Source organism: Hoplias malabaricus, chromosome 9, assembly GCF_029633855.1.
Source record: "Hoplias malabaricus isolate fHopMal1 chromosome 9, fHopMal1.hap1, whole genome shotgun sequence".
Taxonomy (NCBI): domain Eukaryota; kingdom Metazoa; phylum Chordata; class Actinopteri; order Characiformes; family Erythrinidae; genus Hoplias; species Hoplias malabaricus.
The window spans coordinates 18,019,857-18,041,284 of record NC_089808.1 but is presented as its reverse complement, the minus strand read 5'-3'; the positions used below and the strand labels follow the sequence as shown (position 1 = coordinate 18,041,284).

The window sequence follows — 21,428 nt, the reverse complement described above, 5'->3', positions numbered from 1 at the left end:
AAGGTGTCCGGTTTGGTGGTCTCAGGATTCCATGTCTGCTTTTTGCGGATGATGTGGTCTTGCTGGCTTCATCGAGCCGGGACCTCCGGCTCTTGCTGGATCAGTTTGCAGCTGAGTGTGAAGCGGTAGGGATGAGGATCAGCACCTCGAAGTCCGAGTCCATGGTGCTCAGTCGGAAAAGGGTGGAGTGCTCTCTCGAGGTTGGAAGTGAGATCCTGCCTCAAGTGGAGGAGTTTAAATACCTTGGGGTCTTGTTCATGAGTGAGGAAAGATGGGCCGGGAGATTGACAGGCGGATCGGTGCAGTATCAGCTGTAATGTGGGCTCTGTACCGGTCCGTTGTGGTGAAGAGAGAGCTGAGCAGAAAAGCAAAGCTCTTGATTTACCATTCGATCTACGTCCCAACCCTCACCTATGGTCACAAGCTTTGGGTAGTGACCGAAAGAACAAGATCGCGGGTACAAGCGGCTGAAATGAGTTTTCTCTGCAGGGTGTCTGGACTCTCCCTTAGAGACAGGGTTAGGAGCTCGGACATCCGAGAGAGACTCAGAGTGGAGCCGCTGCTCTTCCACGTCGAGAGGAGCCAGTTGAGGTGGCTCGGGCATCTGGTCCGGATACCTCCTGGACGCCTTCCTTGTGAGGTGTTCCAGGCATGTCCAATGGGGAGGAGGCCCCAGGGCAGACCAAGAACACGCTGGAGAGACTACATGTCTCGACTGGCCTGGGAACGCCTCGGTATACCCCCGGAGGAGCTGGAGACGGTGGCTGGGGAGAGGGAGGTCTGGGTTTCTTTGCTCAGACTGCTTCCCCTGTGATCCGGACCCAGATAAGCGGTGGATAATGGATGGATGGATGGATGGATGGATGGATGAAACGTATAGGAATGTACATATTCATGCCATAATATGATTTTTTTTAAACATTTTAATATAAATACCATATATTGCAGGGCATTGCTTTCTCACTGCAGGTGAGTTGCAGAGGAGTAAGTGGAGATGACAAATACATAAATAATATCCTCCTAAAATCATATCCTTCCCTTTATTAAAGTTGGTATGTTGTATGTTGGTAAAGTTGGTAAGTTGGAATGGTTCTATTTAGATCCATGAGTTCTGTATGGAACCATTTACTTAGAGAAATGATTCTTTTCATAGTGAAATGGAGAATGTGTTGTAAATAGTTCTGTGCTGCACCAAAATGGTTTTGTTATTGCTACTGTTTCAAGCTTGTATAATAAAAGAAACATTTTCAAAACATGTATAGAACCTTTTCCAATGCATTCTCAAATTATTTTTCAAAATGCAAATATTTCTTGCTTGAATAGAGGGTGCTACATTTATTAAATGTATAAAAACATAAATACAGAGGGTGCCACTGTTGGGGTTGGGCGTTCGAATCACACTCCGGGTGACTGTCTGTGAGGAGTGTGGTGTGTTCTCCCTGTGTCTGCGTGGGTTTCCTCCGGGTGACTGTCTGTGAGGAGGGTGGTGTGTTTTCCCTGTGTCTGCGTGGTTTTTTCTACCGGGTGACTGTCTGTGAGGAGCGTGGTGTGTTATCTCTGTGTCTGCATGGGTTTCCTCCGGGTGACTGTCTGTGAGGAGCGTGGTGTGTTCTCTCTGTGTCTGCGTGGGTTTCTTCCGGGTGACTGTCTGTGAGGAGTGTGTTGTGTTCTCCCTGTGTCTGTGTGGGTTTCCTCCGGGTGACTGTCTGTGAGGAGTGTGGTGTGTTCTCCCTGTGTCTGCGTGGGTTTCCTCCGGGTGACTGTCTGTGAGGAGTGTGGTGTGTTCTCCCTGTGTCTGCGTGGGTTTCCTCCGGGTGACTGTCTGTGAGGAGGGTGGTGTGTTTTCCCTGTGTCTGCGTGGTTTTTTCTACCGGGTGACTGTCTGTGAGGAGTGTGGTGTGTTTTCCCTGTGTCTGCGTGGTTTTTTCTACCGGGTGACTGTCTGTGAGGAGTGTGGTGTGTTCTCCCTGTGTCTGCGTGGGTTTCCTCCGGGTGACTGTCTGTGAGGAGTTTGGTGTGTTCTCCCAGTGTCCACGTGGGTTTCCTCCAGGTGCTCTGTTTTCCTCCTACGGTCCAAAAACACATTGATAGGTGGATTGGCGACTTCAAAGTGTCCATAGGTGTGAGTGAATGTATGAGTGTGTGTGGGCCTGTAAAGGACCGCTGCCCCCTCCAGGGTGTGTTCCTGACCAGTGATTCCGGGTAGGCTCTGGACCCACAGTGACCCTGAACTGGATAAGCGCTTACAGACAATGAATGAACCTAAAATTAGATGTCAAAGGTCAATTCAATTACAAAGCTTATGTTTATTTCTCATGTGAATATAAGGCCATAACCCCATTCTGCTTTACTTCTACCTATTTATATATACAATACAATGCACAAGGCAGAGATGCACTCCTTCATATATTCAGTTTTCGAAGAAAACTCCACAAGTGATTCTTTCCACTGAACACATCAGACTATTTTGGGGATCACTTGGATCATGAGCAGCAGAAAAGCAACCAACATCAAAAATATGTAGGTGTGGGAAAATGTTGCTGCAGGTCCCTTTAAATGACTGAGGGTGTTTGAAAAGTATTTTTATTATTTAAAAAAAAGGTAAACAGAAATATAAATAGACACTGCTATAGTGCCACACTGTGAAAAAGACCATTGTTCAATTCAATTTACCATATATTATATTGAGAAAATACCCAGAAGATCTTAAAAAAATTCTAAGCAGAAAGGCTGTTGAGGTCTTTATGGTTTATGGCATTATGGGTGACTTGTATATATGTGAAGGTACCATGAATCTGAAGGTGTCTGTTGGAATTTTAGAGAAATATGTGCTGCCGTACAGGTGACATCTTTTCCTGGTAAGTTAGACCTACAGAGCGTGGCTTTGTAGACACAAGTAGACAAGGCAGAAAGGGCAAAAAATTCACTTGCCAAACTTCAAGAGTTAATATCCTCAGTTTCCAAATAATTTAAATGCATAATTAATAGATGTAACCCAGTTGTATGTCCCATGTCTATGTCCCAACCTTTGTATTTCAGTGATATTGAACATGCATTTTAAATGTAATTTTCAAATACAGTCAACTTGGGCAGGAGTTTTTTTCTTTTTGTGAAGTAAATCAATTTCAAAAGTATTAGCAAATCACAGATTAATGTTTTTTGTGTTTTACCAAATATCCCAATTTTAACTGAAATGCATTTGAAACATACAAATACATGAGGACAGTTAAAACGAAGTTGGAAAATGATCACGTTACTATAAATTACCATTATTGTATGTACATATATGCACATAATTTTCATAAATAGATATAAAAATATGAGGGTAACAGAAAGAAAATTATTCTTAATTTTTGCTGCAGGGAACATTCATTCATTCATTATCTGTAACCACTTATCCAGTTCAGGGTCGCGGTGGGTCCAGAGCCTACCTGGAATCATTGGGTGCAAGGCGGGAATACACCCTGGAGGGGGCGCCAGTCCTTCACAGGGCAACACTGACACGCACACATTCACTCACACTCACTCACACCTACGGACACTTTGGAGTTGCCAATCCACCTACCAACGTGTGTTTTTTGGACTGTGGGAGGAAACCAGAGCCCCCGGAGGAAACCCACACAGACACAGGGAGAACACACCAACTCCTCACAGACAGTCACCCGGAGCGGGAATCGAACCCACAACCTCCAGGCTCCTGGAGCTGTGTGACTGCGACACTACCTGCTGCGCCACCATGCCGGCCGCTGCAGGGAACAGATTCTTTATAAGACTTACAGTCATCTTTGCTAGATGGTGTAACTGATAAATGGTTTTACTCTGGAAATCTATGAATCACAGAATACAGCCACATCCATTGGATTCATTGGAGGGGAATTGAATTAAATGAAACCTAACCTGCTCTGATGCTTTTTCATGCGGCTAGTAATGATTGTGCACTGCTCTAAGGTTTCTGCATGTCTGACTCAAAAAATACATTAAAGAATTTGTTCCAGATCTGTTTCCTATGAAAAAAAAGCCCTGTTTTCAGAGTTTTAATAAGTAATGTATGTGTATTTCATAATTTATTTCAGAAACATGCTCATCACAAAATAGTGTAAATTGCTCCCTTTTATACCCTATTCTAGGTCAGCCTAAGACACACTAGGCTATAGGAAAAGATGTAAACAACTAATCTAATTAGAGTTCTGTCGTAAATCCTTGAGATTTCATACTACAACAATTGATTAATAAAGTATAAGAAGGAAGATGATAGGATGATGTCAGGGCTAGAGCTTGTACTGCATGTTAACAATCGAAAACCTTTGAAAAGAATATGAGGAAAGAATATCCATCTATCTACCTTCAGTGATTTATAAACTAACGGCATCACTTTAAAAACATTCTGTAACAGACTGGATGTTAGGTCATTTTCACGCCTGCACTTCGTAAAATCGGACTCTGGTTCGTTTACATCTTTGGTGCGGTTTGTTTGTGCAGGTGTGAACGCAGTAATCGCACTCGGATGCGACCAAAACAACCGCACCCAGACCCTTGAGAGGAGGTGGTGTCGGTCCGATCCCAAACAAACTCTGGAGGAGTACATTCGTGATGAGAATGTGATCCGACCCAAATATGTGCTTTATTTATATATAATATAAACACTCAAAATATACAGTCTTGTGAATTGAATCGGACCAGATGAATGTCATGTCGATGTCACTACAGATCTGAGAAAGATCCACCGAGACAACTGAAGAACGGAAAAAGTATACTAAGCAAGTATGCAGATCAACAGATGGACTGTAGTCTGTAACTGTAGAACTACAAAGTTCTCTTGTATGGTCAGTGGAGCTGAGAGAATTAAAAGTGAGTAGAAGAAAGGAAGTGGTCGGTGTAGTAAACTGAATCATTCTGATCGCTGCTCTAATTGAAATTTGTGAGTGTGTCATCCCCTGCAGGTCTGTGGTTGTCATTACACTTAGTGTGATCATGACCCGGATGGAAATCGCCAGAGTGGTGTACAAGTAACATGTCTCCGGGTGTGTTCAACCTGCTGGAGAGCAGAGAGAAATTCACGGTAAAACTCAACATTATAGTGTTTAAAACCTATTTTAAATGTAAAATTGTAACGTTAGTTAAATGTTTAAGTGTGAAATTGCTATCGGTATCTCCCATGTAGTTCATTGTTTACGAAGAGTGAATAGAACAATTAGCATACATTCATGTGTTGGGGTTATATCATCGTCGTTATTAGTAGTATTTATTTGTTCATTTTAAATAAATGGAAATACGGAATAATTTATTGTCGTAGAATTATTTATATGAAGTGGTGCAAACGTTAGCTGAGTTTCTTTGTCATAAGATCGAGTTTGTCTTATTTGAAAATTCTGCTCCACCTTAAACCGTGTAAGGTGGAACGGAAAATTTAAACAAAAGCTCAAGTTTTGGGCTAACTTTCGGCTTTTACAGGCTGCTACAAAAAATGCTTTGGCTTCCAGAAACTGTAAACCTCTCACCAGTGTGTTTAGCCATATACCAGGAAAGTAAGTATTTTTGCTTTTGTTGTTCTTATTGTTGATTTATATATTTTATTATCAGTTTAGCTGGCTAACTGAAAAATCCAACTGTGTAAAACAGCACCCAGATAAGGAATCTGGGCTGACCATTTCATTTACAGCTTAATGGAAAATTCTGACAGCAACTATTAAGCTGTGATTTTATTATTATTATTTTTTTGATTGCTTGTTTGTTTGTTTCCCTTTATCTACCAGTAGTAAGCTTTTTAAAGACTTCTTTTAATCCTCTTGTTTGCAGTGAGGCGGACAAGAAATCCACGCTGGACCAGACACTACGGGGTGTTCTGGAGGAACAGATAGTGAGGTTTTTCTTTTACCATTGCTCATTGGTGACTGATGGAGTTTCTGAATGTTGCTCTTAAACATGGTCTCTATCAGAACAAAACCTTGTATCTTTATTTATTTTTATATTTTCTTTATGCGAAGGACAATAGAATTGTTACATTTAATCTACTTAGTATTTTACATTTGTGAAGAATGTTTTTTCTATTTCTTGTAAAGCTGCCTTTTCAGAGATACTTTTTTTTTTTTTTTTTGTGATGACAATAAAACATTTCACATTTTTGTGAAAATTTTAAACTTTGTCCATAAAGACACATCAGGAATAACGGTTCATCTGATTTCAGGTGAAACATGCAAATGTTGAGGATCATCTGTCTTTGATTTACATCAGCATCAGTGGAGTCACTGAGGGTAAGAGAACAGAAAAGACTGGGCACCAAATATTTTGTTTGTGTGGTCTTTACCTCACAGATACATCTCATGGGTGTGTGTCTGTTTGTCTGTGTAATAAATGGGCTGTCATGATTTGCATGTTAGTATTTGTTTCATTCGATAGGAGGGTGCCCAGGCGATATGTTCTGTGAATCAAACACAGTTTAATTAGCACAAATGTTCGATTATCCAAGTTACATAGGTGAGTAAAGCTGAGAAATAAAAATATTGAGCCACAACTAATCATCCACACATTAAAATACTATTTGGGAACAGTGACCATGTGCTGACATTGCTCAGTGCAAGTATTATTGCATACTTAATTATTTGCATACTTAATACGCAAATATGTCGTCTTTTTATATATATATATATATATATATATATATATAAACAAACAAACCATTTTATTGCCAGAGTGAGGTAACAGATCTAAGATCACACAGGGAGTGGTGTGTCCTTTCACAGGTGCCAGTAGATCTGTTTCAAATGTGGATTAAAAATAGCTGAATAAATTTCATTACCTCGAATATAGTGCTGAGTTGATGTGTTGAAATGCTCAGTTTATAAAGTTTAGAGGGTTATCCTTACAGTTTACAGCTTATTTACCTTTATTAAGTTTATATTTATAGTGAGAAAAAAACACATACATTCCAGAAACACCCATGCAACATCATTGGAGCTTGCAGTTATTATACTGTTTTATATTTTATTTCATGTCTCAAGTTATCTAGCAGTCTTTTTTTTTTTTTTTTTTTTTTTTTTTTAAATTTCTTTTCTAAATCTGTATCATGTATATGTATCATATGTTGCAAAATTACAGTACTATCTTATTGTCAAATTTGTACATTGTTCCACCCCTTGTGTGTGTGTGTGTGTACATCTATCTGTCTTGTTTTTTTTTTTTTTATCTTTGTACCCATGTATTTATCTATCTCTCCATCCATCTGGTTCTCCACCTCTCTGTTTTATGACTGTCTAGAGTTTGGTCTCCCTTGGCTAGCTCCTTGTATAAATACACAAATTATGATTTATCCTATCTCTCTGTAGGCATCTGTTCAGCGACCACTCCATTCTTGTTGCTTGGTGATGTTCTGGACTGCCTCCCGCTGGATCAGTGTGATAAGATTTTCTTATTTGTGGAGGAGAATGTTTCAACGTGGAAATCTGTGAGTTAGGAACTGTTTAGTAATACACACTTGATGCTGATCTAAATAATCAGTGCTTGTTTTCTCACTTCATGCTAATATTATTTTTCATTTGTCCAGAATTCATTCTATTCTGCTGGGAAGAACTACTTGTTAAGGATGTGCAATGGTAAGAATGTCATATATTATTTTAATCAATACTTTAAGGCTTTATCATTCGAATCTCAGATGTAGGAACTTTTCTATGTGAAAGTCTTTCCATTAAAATGATTGTTTGACAAAATGTAAATAAAAATTTTACATCTATATTTTTTATTTATTTGTTTGCTATATTTGCTGACACTGTAAATAATAATACTCCATTTATTTTTTTTATTCTGTATTTATAAATATTCATTGGCATTATAACTTGTGGCCTGTGTTCAAATATTTGAACATTATGCACTATTATTTATAAACAAGACAGCTCAGCATGTTTGAGGAAGGTATGTGAAGATTAAGGCATGTGATTCATCCAAATATTGCTTGAAGTATGGTGTCTGGAAGAGAACTGGGCTTATTTTTCCTGTCCTGATCCTCTTAGATCTCCTTAGAAGACTCTCCAAATCTCAAAATACAGTGTTTTGTGGAAGGATACAGCTTTTTCTTGCCCGTCTTTTCCCTCTTTCTGAGAAATCAGGTAACACTTAGTGTCTGTGTTTAATAATGATTGTTAATGTAGCATATGTAACGAATCACAATAATTCTGAAATCATATTGGTTTTATTAAATAAAACACACAAATATGGCAGTAATGGGACTTGAACCCACAACTTCCAGGTCTCTGGAGCTGTGTGACTGCGACACTACCTGCTGCGCCACCGTGCTGCCCTACTAGATATCATGATACTTTTTTTGGCAGTGATTATTTTGTTAAATATTTTCATTTAACAATTGCACTATATTGCTATGTGATATTCATATAAGTATTCTAACAAATTTTTGTACCTTACAGGAAGTGTAAGGGGTGACATCATCATCATTTTTGGTGCTTAATCCATGGGTTCTATTATTTTAAAGTTTCTTAAAAGGCAAAATCACTTCAGGCAGATGGGTAATGATTTGAAAATCTCTTAGTTGCTAAAGTAAGGGGGTTTTGTTTCTTTGTCTTCTCAGGTTTAAATCTGCAGAGTCAGTTTAACTTGGACAACATCACAGTGTTCAACAACAACGAACAAGAGAGTACCCTTGGACAACAGGTACATACTTTCACTCAAAGTCCACTCGAAAAGTCTATCTCTTTCTGCCAATACTTTGCACATTTATATGTACATTAACATATGTACAGTGCTGTGCAAATGTCAATCATTGCATCTTTAATGTCAACTAACTTTTTAAAACTAGAAGATGATGTGTTCAAAGTTCCAATATAATTTTTATTGCACTAATTGTCTAGCCTTATCAACATAGACTCTCACTCTGTTTAATTTTGTTTTGTGTTTGTGGGATTTTTACAGAGTGCTGAGGTGAAGGAGGATGGGATGGAGGTTGAGGAAGGGGAAATGGGGGATGAAGACACTCCTGCGCCATGGTGAGAAAATCTGCAATTGTATTGAAATATTGAATATTGAAATATAATTCTATAAATCTTTTCAAACCTCACCTATTTTAAAACTATTTGTAGTCACATCATGGGAAGTAAAAATTTAATGTTTGTCTTGTCAGAACAAAAGCAAAGAGAAACTAGGCAAGCCTAATTTTGCCGGAACACCATTAGCCATATAGCCATTGTCACAGAGGTGTTTCTGGCATTTCAAAAACAGCAAAGCCCAAAATACATACCCTTGTCATTGGACACAACAAAGATGACCAGGAACGTAGGGCTGTGGCGATAACTGCAAATTAGAAATACCACGCTATAGACAATCTAAAGATGTGCGGTGTTCTCGAGAAGTATGAGACAGCTGCCTTACAAGAACTTTTGACAAAGGCCTGCTGTTATGCCAGTTCATCAGCGGCTGGAGACAAGTCCACAGCGCAAGCAGAGGGGCCACTTGAAGCGAAAAAAAAAAAGATACTTGGAAATCTTCTGAAGTCACAGAAAACATCCTTTGCATTCATGCTGATACCGAACTCATACATTACTTACAGGAGGAGTCCATAGGCACAAACACAGATCTACAGGCCTGGTGGCGTAACAAACAGGCTAGATTTCCTCTGCTTTCTAAAATGGCCCGCAAGTACGTGCATTTATGCAGCGAGCACACCATCAGAGAAAATTTTTAGTGCCACAGGGAATATTGTTACCTCACTCAGATCTTCTCTGAAACCACATAAGGTGAACATGTTGGTTTTCTTAGCCCGCAACAAGGACATGACGACCCAGGTCTAACTTTATGGACTTTATTTATTTATTTATTTTATGCTATAAGGAAAAGTTTATTTTTCAAAAACCTCATTCCAAAGTAAACTTAAAAAATTTTAGTGTAAACAATTAGCTTTATTCCTTTTCTTTTTACAACGTATTTAGCAATGGGTTATATTTTTTTAATTTATATATAAAGGACAAGAGGCTTGCGTTCTTATTGCAATTCTGTGTTGTGCATTTGACAATAAAGAAATATTTAATTTCTCTTAAAACTTTCATCTTTGTCATTTATAAAGAAACAATTTATCTAATAGTAGCACAACAGTGAAAATAATAAAACCTATTTATGTAGCTCAAAATTAGGATAAATGTAATTCGCAAAAACAATGCATGGCGCTAATGAGGCATATCGCAGTATTGAGTCACCCTAAACCACCGCAGGAGAAATTCTTTCATCGTGACAGCCCTACAAGAATGTTTTGTTGATTTTAAGAATTACTTATTTATTCAATGTAACTTGTTACAGTAAATCACAAGAAATTTAATGTGGCTGTGCGCAGCTATATGGAATTTTATAAACATGCTAATGCCACAAAATGTTTCCCCACCTCAGACACACTCATGAAAAATAAGACAAATTCAGCAGTCCTCCTCTCTCTGTGAGATATAATGTGTGTGTAAAGTCTGGTGAGTTCTGAGCCATCATACTGAGCTTGTGAACAGCGGAGAAATGTCACTAACGCCAAGCCAAACAGAGCATGTCCCTGTGTTATTTTCTATTATTCAGCCACAGTTCACGCTGTAGAACCTACTGTTTTTAGTTCCAGCTGTGAAAGAATTTTTCTTGTTGGCAAAACCAGATTGTCGGAAACGCACTGAACAGTTCAAAATTTAGTTCATGAACTGCAATGTGAAATATGGGTGAACAAACAACAGACGGTGTACTAACACCACCTTAAGTTCTCTCTGTTAAACACGGCTGAAAATTTTAGGTAAATATATTGTGTGTATTATACAGGTGCATCTTAATATATTACAATATAATCAAAATTAATTTAATTCAGTAATTCAATCCAAAAACTGAAACTCATGTACCTTTATTACAAACAGAGTGATCAATTTCAAGTGTTTATTTCTTTTAATGTTTATGTTGGCTTACAGCCAAACCTGATAACCCGAAAGTCAAAAATCTCAGAAAATTAGAATAATCAACACAAAACACTTGCAAAAGTTTCCTAAGCCTTTAAGCTCAATTTATACTCATGCGTCGAACCTTCGCTATAGGCAACGCGTCCATGTGGACCCTACGTCTTAGCCTTAGAAATGTAACTACAAGACTACAACGACTGTGCTTGATCCGAAGTTGGGCAGATATTGTTTATGCTAAACCGAAGAAGTACAGGAACATGAAACACAGTTGAACTCCTCTCTTCCACAGACAGCAGCAACTTCATAGCGAGAGATTTCCTTAGACATGGTGGGTAGGGGCTTCAGGGGTGAATTAAAAATGTTGAACAAAGGAAAAATACAGAGGTCTCTGGGGGAAAAAAATAACATTCCTGGCACCTCATGTAAACTGTGCTCTGTCCCAATCTACTTCCTAAATAGTGCACTTTAAATATTTATAAAAGTAATTCTACTACACCACTGCATTATGTACTACGTAGTGTAGAGGAAGATGTTTGCGATGTAAGGCTTTTGCGTAGCCTGCGGTGTAGGCCCTGCATCGAGTCAACACAGAAATATAAATCAGCCTTTTAGTCTGGTTCAGTAGTCTACGCAATCATGGGGAAGGCTGTTGACCTTACAGATGTCCAGAAGGCAGTAATTGACACCCTCCTGCTATATCCAAGCATATTAATGGAAAGTTGAGTGGAAGGAAAAAATGTTGTAGAAAAAGGTGCACAAGCAACAGGGAGAACATGAGCCTTGAAAGTGTTGTCGAGAAAAGGCCATTCAAAAATATGGGGGAGGTTCACAAGGAGTGGACTGCTGCTGAAGTCAGTGCTTCAAGAGACACCGCACACAGACGTAACCAGAACATGGGCTACAACTGTCGCATTCCTTGTGTCAGGCCACTCATGACCCAGAGACAACACCAGAAGCATCTTACCTGGGCCAAGGAGGAAGGAATGGACTGTTGCTCAGTGTCCGAAGTCTTGTTTTCTGATGAAAGTAAATTTTGCATTTCATTTGGAAATCAAGGCCCGGAGTCTAGAGGAAGAGTGGAGAGGCACACAATCCAAGTCTAGTGTGAAGCTTCCACAATCAGTGATGGTTTTGGGGAGCCATGTCATCTGCTGGTGTTGGTACACTGTGTTATATCACTAGATGGCAATTTCATTTTCCAACAGGACTTGGCACCTGTCCACACTGCCAAAAGTACCAGTACCTTGTTTAATAACAGTATCACTGTGCTTGATTGGCCAGCAAACTCATCCGACCTAAACCCCATGGAGAATTTATGGGTTATTGTCAAGAAGAAGATGAGACACCAGACTCGACAATGCTGACAAGCTGAAGGCTGCTATCAAAGCAACCTGGGCTTCCATAACACCTCAGTAGTGCCACATTGATACAATTATTCATGTAAAAGCAGCCCTGACCAAGTATTAATTGGAAATACTGTAAATACATTTTCATTAGGCCAACATTTCTGTAGCAAAAGTCTTTTTTTTTTTTTTTTCAAATTAGTCTTATATTCTAATGTTCTGAGCTAATAAAAAATCATCAACATTAAAATAAATAAATGCTTGAAATAGATCACTCTGTTTGTAGTGAATGTATATAATACAAGTTTCACTTATATTGAAATAAACTTATAACTGAAACTTTTTGATGGTATTCTAATTTGAGATGCACCTGTATATTTTAATATAATCTGTATTAGTATGAACAATTTAATAGCCTTGTTTTTTTGATTTGCAACATCTCGTACAACTTTTGCCAAAAAAGTTATTAACAAACATTTAATTTGTTTTTGTGTATTTTAGTTCCATTCCAATAGACTACAATCTGTACAGGAAGTTCTGGACATTGCAAGATTATTTTAGAAACCCTGTTCAATGCTATGATAAATTCTCCTGGATTACATTTGTTAAGGTAAGAATGAAATCAGCTGTCCTCCACTGGCTACTCTGTACTTCATGATACACAAAGAACACTCGAACAGAACATCAAAACTGGAGGTCTAAGATGTGAATGACCTCCACAGACTATGGAAGGATGAGTCCAAATTTGTAGTTTGCATTACTTGGCTGATTAGAAGAAGTTTTGAAAAGTAGAAATTGATTACAACTAACTGAAACTGTGGTAAAGCCTTAGGGAACCAAGTAGCCTACATACTAACATGTTGAAGAGTGGTCACAGACATCTACAGAGAACAGCGACAGTCTCTCTTATTTTGTGTACACCTCTAATTATGAATTCTTTCTTTATATTTTTAACCTCTTTCCTGTCTTGCATTCTCTCACTTATCTCATGTTTTCTCCTCCACTTTGTGCAGTACTCTGATGAGACTTTAGCTGTGTTTAAGAGTTATAAGCTGGATGATACTCAGGCCTCCAAAAGGAAGCTGGAGGAGATGAGAACAGCTGGAGGAGAACATGTCTACTTCGCCAAGTTTCTCACCAGCGAGAAGGTTGTCACTCTTTATTTTTCAACAATGCTCAATCGCTTTCAAAGAGAGTAGGTAGTTACTCCAGCCATTTAATCTGTTTAGTCACATTGATAAGAAAAAAAAGTCTTTTATAAACTTTTTTTTATGAAATACAAGCCTATTTTTTGGAAGAGGTGAGTTTTGTTAAATGCAAGTAAAAACATGAATCTTATATTTTCACATTTTCTTGAACCTTTTACTGATAAATTAGTAAGTAATTTTCAATGTTTCAGCTGACCAACATAAATGGTCAATGAAACAAACAAATTTATTACTAGATTCCAACAATACACTCAAAGTAATTATGCAAAATATGGCTAAAATGCTCAGGGAATGCCCAAGTTACACCACTTTGAAAATACAAAGGCCAATTATTATGGAATGTTTCAAAGTGGTCTAAATTATACCTTGTTTTTTTGTTTGTAGCTGATGGATCTTCAGCTGAGTGACAGTAACTTCAGGCGCCACATACTGCTACAGTATCTGATCCTCTTCCAGTACCTGAGAGGACAGGTAAAGTTTAAAAGGTAAGTTTTAATTAACACATGGCAGATTAGAAATAAAGCAGTTGTTATTGTGTGACCATTTTCACACACTAGTTGTTGTTTTTTTTCTCTGACATTATATTTTGTTTTCTTTTCTATTCTGTATTACTTTTCCTGTAGCTCATGTGATTCAAACACACAGACAAGGAGTAACAGTTTATTACAGCATTTGAGATGGTCTACATTTTTTATCATTATTATTAATAATTTATTATTAATTCATGAATGATGGTGATGGTGTTTCAGTATGTGTTTACGTATTTGTTTTGATATACTCTGTCCACACACTGCCCACTTTTAGACACACCTACCTTTCAGTCCAGCATTGACACTGATGTGCTTAAAATCTCCAGCAGCAGGGTTTCCTACAGTGCTTTACAGTTAGGGTGGCTGCCTTGACAATGTCGTCCACCCCTCTCCCCCCATTCGTTCAGTTTCTTATCAAGGCTTCTGATGTGTTTGAGCGCGGCTATGTCCAGTGACAAACACGTGTTCTGAAGTATAATCCAGTGTTCAAGGCGAGCTGTGTGTTGTCTCTGAGTTTCCCAGCGGCTGTGTGTACACGAGGTCAGAGCATGTGCAGCCTATGCCTGTAAGCAATGTTTTGAATCATTGATTTGAATTTGCACTCGTTTCATGAACCGATTCACTCAATGAGTCGGCTTTACCCCCTGAGCAGCACTGCTGTGTCTGACCAGGGCATCACATGTCCAGACCAAGCCACATCACATCAGTGCTGAGAATAATCCTCTACCCAAATAACAGTGTGTAGCTGTTTGGTAGGGGTCCTGATCTTTGAAAAAGTGTGAAAAGTGCCTAACAGAGCATGCACAGCACTTTGTGGAGTCTGTTGCTCTGCTGTTACAGACTAAGAAAACATGTATGGAAAGTGAAGCTGACAAAATGGAGTCAGTCTTAAAACAAGATGTTTTTTAATGTCAGGTTTGATCCGTGTATATGATAATGATCTATTTCATTGTGATTTAACTTTTTTCATATATGCTTGTCATCCTAGGTCTCTGTAACATTGTTTAAAGCATATATACACACAAAGTAAACCTGCAAAACTATTGAGAGAGGGTTTTTTTTTTATTATTGGAATGGTTTCTTTAGTTTTTCCTCTTGCTCTTCTCTCATAGCTCCAACTGTGTCCTTAATGATGATCAGACTGCCTGGATGGAGGACACCACAAAACTCGTCTATCAGGTTGGTCCCCCTGCACAAAAGTGAAATAACTAGAACACTGCTGACTTCACAGGCTGAATTTCATAGTGTAATTAATAATAATAAAAAAAACCCACAGAGTTTTTGTTGTTTACCCCAAACCAAGATACTTTCAGCCAAGACATGTTCTGTTGTGTGAAGCTTACTTGTTTTGGCTTAACACTGGATCTGTGAGACTAATGCAGCTAGTAGAAGTAATAAAAGCTTATACATCATTATTTCTGTCACAGACCTTCCACAAGATTTTTGCTGTTAAATAATCCCTAAAAGACTTGATTGTGGTTTCTGGAACTGATATGGAATGCACAGTTGAAATAGGCTTTTACTGCTGTAATAGCTTCCTAGCTGCAAGATTAACACTGATTAGCTAGGTAGAATAAATTGTGGAAATATTCAGTTTGATTTCTTGTCAAGCGAGGGTGGACATAATATTAATTGGTATACAAGCCCTATTTACCCTCTATTTATTTATTTATTTATTTATTTATTTATTTATTTATTTATTTATTTATTTATTTATCCCCAAAGTTACTCAGAGAAACGCCTCCAGATGGTGATAATTTTGGCAATATGGTTGAGGTAAGTCATTGTAATTGGAATCATTTTTATTATTATTATTATTAGTGGTGGTGTTAGTATCAGTATTGTTATATATTACATATGGTATATCATATGTTATGTAGTTTATCAGAATTGTTACAGACCTAATTTGTTTTCGATTAAATCAACAGCACATCTTGAACACTGAAGAGAACTGGAATTCCTGGAAGAATGAGGGCTGCCCGAGCTTTGTCAAAGAAAGGTACATAGTGATCAACTAGAATTTTTATTTATTTATTTGTTGTATTTTATTTTTTTATTTTTTATTATTCCAGAAAAGTAGAATGTTTAGCCAAGCTGGCTTACTACACAGAAATTCCCATATTTTACTTATCAATTAATTACTTTGTCACTGTTAATAATAAATATCATGTTCTGTAATGTTCATCCAGGAAGATGTAGTCCCGGGTTCTATGTTTTACAAATGTTTATACACCTATGAATCTATTATCTGCAAACCATGGAAAACATCAATCAATCTCCTTCAGGTCTGCAGAAACCAAACCCTCTCGTCCCAGCAGGAAGAGACCAGCTCCAGAGGACTTCTTGGGAAAAGGCCCTGAACGAAAGATCTTCATGGGGAAGTAAGCATGAAAACTATACTCACTACTGCACAAAAATAGTTGTATAACAGTTTGTCTTGACTAGGGTTGTAGACTATGGGCATTTTTAGTTCCTCACATTTAACCAAAAACATGAGTTAAACTTTAAAAAATTTATAAAAAAAAACAGAATTCAAACAAAATATCACTTCTAGTCATTTATACTCGAACTAATTATAGTTTTGAAAAGTAGAAGGAGGATTGCATTAAATAAACAAAAAAAAAACCTGCCATTAGGTCTTGATTTTCCTAGCAAAAAGGAAAAACCACAGCAAAAAGGATTTTAGATATTTAGCACTACCCCTACTAAGGCTTGATTGTTTGGCACTACTGCTACTGAATGCTGATGGGTTTGTGAGATGCTCAGCTTATTGGTACTGTCAGAACATCTTATAAGTGGGATTGAAGTAATTTAAAACAGCCATATTTAAATATTGAAATTAATTAATTTTTATTTATATGTTTGTTTAGAATTTCTGTTTTTGTATTACAGTGATGAGCTGACCAGACTCTGGAATCTCAATCCGGACAATATGGAGGCCTGCAAGTCTGAGAGCAGGTGACTGTTTGCATGAAATTTGACTTTAGTTATATAACACTGATTAATTTATTGAGGAACTCATGCCAAACTGAAATTAAAAAATATATATTTATACACTTCTTTCCAGGTTGTTCTTATTTATTTTGTGTAGTTCAGTCTTATTCATACTGCTCAGCTTTTTATGTTATATTTGTTTCGTTTTTTTTTTCCTTTTGTAACTGAAGGGAGTTTATGCCCACTCTGGAGGAGTTTTTCGAGGAAGCCATTGAACAGGCTGATCCAGCCAACATGGTGGAGGATGAGTATAAGTACGTACATATTTACGCTAAATAAGATTTTAAATATTGTCTCTGTCCAAAGAAAAACATGAATCTCCAAAATAGTGACTTTATTTTAGAAAGAGAAATTTTGGAGCATTTGTTTTGGTCCATTCATCATGAAATTTTCACACAATTTGAAGAATTGTTGCTGTGATCAAATGATGTAGTATACTAAAAATGGAGATGCATAAAATTCTTTGGATAGCAATGGTTTTTATTCTGTATTTTTGTTCTGACTCCTACTTCCCTAAAAAAAAATGCATAACTCTTATAATAACTTTTGTGTAGCATCTGTTTTAACTGGATGCAGCAACCTTTTTAATATTAAACTTAAAATTTCAACCAGTAGTTATAAAAGTCTGAAAAATGAAAATATTAAATTTGGATTTTTATTTTGCAGTGCTAAATAATACCGTAACAGACGAGTAGCATTGCAGCATCACAACATGAATCAGAACTCAAGCTATTGCACACAGGAAAAGCACTTATAAGCATCAAACTTGATTTTTAAAGATTTAGCGGATTCAAACTTACATTTACAGCATTTAGCAGACTCACAAAAGTGCTTAGTGTTCAAACAGAATGTGTATCCTAGCTGGTACAAATAGGTTCAGGTCCAGATTACCTCTGAGCTCACATTTGTCATTTGTCAGAACAAGGGCCAGCTTGCCAAACAAGGATAGTGTTGAAGTAATACATTAAAAAAATTAATGAATAAACTGATTTAGCTGATAAAATGAACTTAAATACCCATTTTGGGTCTTTGCATTAGAACCCATAACCACACTGTGGAGGGGAAAAAAAGGCACTGTACACATTCATTTATGCATAGCAGATGTACAGTGTACATTCAAAAGATTTGATTTATATGACTGATCATATGTCCGTGTTATCAGAGTGGTGAGGAACTCCAATTACGGCTGGAGGGCACTCCGCTTACTCTCTCGCCGCAGTCCCCACTTCTTCCAGCCCACAAACCAGCTGTTTAAAAGCCTTGCTGAGTACCTGGAGAACATGGTCATCAAGCTGGCTAAAGAACTGCCCGTGAGTGACCATATCACCTTCACTATTACTGTACAGTGCCTCTAAATGGCAGAGGTTTGTCTTTAAACATTTTGTTACTGTCCAAAGAAAAAAATAATCTCAGTTATATATTTATTTCATTTTTAGTTTACAACATTTGAAAACAGCAGCTGTCCTTCACATTGTGAGTGGACCAATGGAATTTCTCTAAAAATGCTTGAGATACATTTGAAATATTATTTAGTTTTTATTTTTTCTTTGTACTCATTGAAGGTTAAGATGGTTGTTTCCTTCCCCTAATAAATTAATCTTTTGGAGATGCATGTTTTCTTAGGACAGTGACAGTTTATTAATCATGGGAATCACTGCAGATCTTGCAATAGAATATTCATAATTCCGTTGATACTTGGAACATTGATCCTATTTTTAGACTAATATTATCCACTTTAGCATTATGTGGCACATATTTATAAAAACATCTGGATCTTTGCTATAAACTTGGAGCTTTATTTTTGTATTTTTTTTGTTTATTTTCTCCTCGTACACCAACAGAAAGATCTACCGTCTGAGGAGATAAAAACTGGAGAGGAAGAGGATGAGAATGGAGATAACTTACTGAAAGCCAGTAATGACAGTAAGTCACAGGGTTGTGTTCTAATGCATTATTATACCACAGTTAGTTCCTACCCTGCAATGTGATTGGCTAAGAGACATTCCAGGAGTGCCAGTATAGCATGATAATAGCACTCTGACCGAAGCTCTTCAGGTATCTCTCTGCAAAATACATGTAACCTAGCAACGACACAGAGCTGTGCCTGGACTTTTTCCACCCAACGGGGAAAAGGTTCATTTTCCATCACGCACCTTATTTTGAACAGAGTAAAGAGTTATGGTGCAATAGACTCTGCTTTCTGATTTAATAAAATCGGAAATAAATAATATTTAAAAAAAAGAAAAAAAAAGCAGTAAATTTCTACGTCTGTGGTTGTGTTTGACTCGAGTCGAGGAGCATAATTTTTCACCAGCACTGCAGCACAGCTTTTGAGCAATGGAATGGAATAATTTTTTTCCTTGCAGAAGGTTGATAAACAAGCAAACAAATTTTCACTGTCTTCTTTATCTTAAAACCTAATAATTAACAGCTATAACGAACTATGCTCAATATCGAACCTCAAGTGTATTAATGCAATTATAACACAGTGCCAATATCTCACATTATAGCACTCCCTCTCGTGTATTATTGCGTAATTACACATCAAACTTATGAAAAAAAAAATGCCCCTCTCTCTTTATCTCAGGTCCCAGTATTCAGAGCAAGACTGTATCGAACAGTCAGATGGATGAGATTGCAGCTAAGCTGGGCAGTCAGTGGCGGGTACTGGCAGACCATCTGGATATGAAAGCAGCAGAGATCCGTGAGATTGAGTCAGACAATGAGGACGTGGACACACAGGCAAAGATGCTGCTGGTGACCTGGCAGGACCGTGAGGGGCCTCAGGCCACAATGGAGGCCCTCATTGCTTCTCTAAACTCTGCTGGATTTACAAGCATTGCGGACAGTCTCAGCGGAACACAGTTACAGTGATGGTTCTCCCAAAAAAATCATACTGTACCCTTAGTAAAAAGAAATGTGAAACCTGATAAAAACAATTTTAACTTTAAATGAAATGATGTTAATGAAAGATTACACATTTTCCAAATAATCTGAACAATTTCTGTATAACCATTCATCATAAATTAAAAATAAAATGCAACAGCTGATTTTTTTTTGTTCTTTCTTCCCTCTAATAGCGAGGCTACCTAAAAGGTTTTCCTTTATAGAGAGGCACTCTGTAATACTGTTTGTTTTAAGGTCTAATTAAAAACAGTACAAGGAAACACTCTGAACCATGAACTTTGTATGTACATTTGTGCAAAATACGTTGAGGTTGACGTACTTGAGTCTGTTTTTAGGTGTGTCATGTGGTTAAGTAAATGTAATGTTCATGAGAATGCAATGATTTAGAAATACCACCATGATAATGCTTCAATTACTCATTAGCTTCATAGCTCAGCTGCAAAACAACAGAACCCAAACATGTCTTGACAATCTGCATTTGTGCAAGGGGGGGGGGGGGGGGGGGATTTATAAAATTTGGCTAAACCAGTGCTTGAGGACAAGTTTCAGATGATCATTTATGCTTAAAAGTTTGGGTAGAAGTTTGGGTCACTGGTTAAGCGTAATGCTAACAGGTCATTGTTAGCTGAGAAAGCAAGACTTAGCATTTAGCCTTAGGTTAAATTAAGCTTAAAATAAATTTTGTTCAAAAAAGTACAGATAAAGTACATTCTTACTAGGGTTTCCTCTCTTTGGGTTGAAGATAACTACCTTTAGCCAATCTGGATATTTCTCTAAAGTATGGCTGCAGGCCAAAGAGCCTTTCTTTGATGAATTATGTCAGGAATGGAGTCATTACATTCCTGATTTAATTCAATTTAAAACTTAAATTCTATCATAAAAATTAGTCTCCATCATGCATATAGTTAGACTTTTCGTTTACTTTATTCACTATTGTCTTGTAATGCCCCAATATTGTCAAGTATTTGAAAACCAAAAATGATTTACTAGAAGGAGTACCCTATCACAGGGCTAGTGCACCCATATTTAGAACAGACCCTTGTTCCATCACATGTGTTGTTTCCTAATTATTTTATCAGAAAACTGGTAAAATCATCCCAATTAAATCCAGTAACTTTTTGTCAATGCACTCACATTTGTGTGTTATTCACTTGAAGTCATTTATCCTATGCATTTTGAAGTATAATTAATCATTAGCATTATAGATAATTTGGTCACTTCCAGCCTTATCTTGGTAAGCTAGCTCAGCAATTTTAAACTGGAAAAACAATGTGGCTCCAAATTTGGAGAAGCATGAAAGTTTTGCTAGTGCTCTGTAAACCTTATCTAAACTAACAGTTGTTGTGAGAGCCTTTGCAGACAGACATTAAATGGCAAATCTAAACCAAGTAATTAAAAAAAGACTAAAACAGAGCAACTTAAGTAGAATGGTCCAAAAAAAAAAAAGAATTTTTCTGTTCAGCTACCTTTTTTCTTTTTCTTGTATTTTACACAGAATATGGTGGTATATTTCACCATTGTTTAATGTGT

The 21,428-nt window shown here is 37.4% G+C and overlaps 1 protein-coding gene across 1 annotated transcript; it reads left to right on the top strand.

The window, feature by feature from the left end:
* Positions 1-4,930: 4,930 nt before the first annotated feature.
* On the top strand, positions 4,931-20,128 carry thoc1 (THO complex 1). The gene is made up of 21 exons (XM_066681445.1): positions 4,931-5,059; positions 5,452-5,525; positions 5,797-5,857; positions 6,185-6,251; positions 7,323-7,441; positions 7,541-7,589; positions 8,004-8,099; positions 8,576-8,658; positions 8,917-8,990; positions 12,761-12,869; positions 13,273-13,407; positions 13,852-13,952; positions 15,110-15,176; positions 15,723-15,773; positions 15,926-15,996; positions 16,283-16,378; positions 16,890-16,955; positions 17,162-17,245; positions 18,154-18,301; positions 18,833-18,914; positions 19,579-20,128. The coding sequence occupies exons 1-21, from the start codon at positions 5,012-5,014 to the stop codon at positions 19,863-19,865; spliced, it is 1,968 nt and encodes a 655-aa protein (XP_066537542.1). The 5' UTR covers positions 4,931-5,011; the 3' UTR covers positions 19,866-20,128.
* The last annotated feature ends 1,300 nt before the right edge of the window (positions 20,129-21,428 follow it).

Excerpts from the sequence above, each read along its gene's own strand:
- thoc1 (XM_066681445.1), top strand. The coding sequence starts at position 5,012 with ATGTCTCCGGGTGTGTTCAACCTGCTGGAGAGCAGAGAGAAATTCACG. Across the intron at positions 5,858-6,184 it reads GTGTTCTGGAGGAACAGATA|GTGAAACATGCAAATGTTGA; the intron begins GTGAGGTTTTTC and ends ATCTGATTTCAG. Across the intron at positions 15,177-15,722 it reads CCACAAAACTCGTCTATCAG|TTACTCAGAGAAACGCCTCC; the intron begins GTTGGTCCCCCT and ends TTATCCCCAAAG.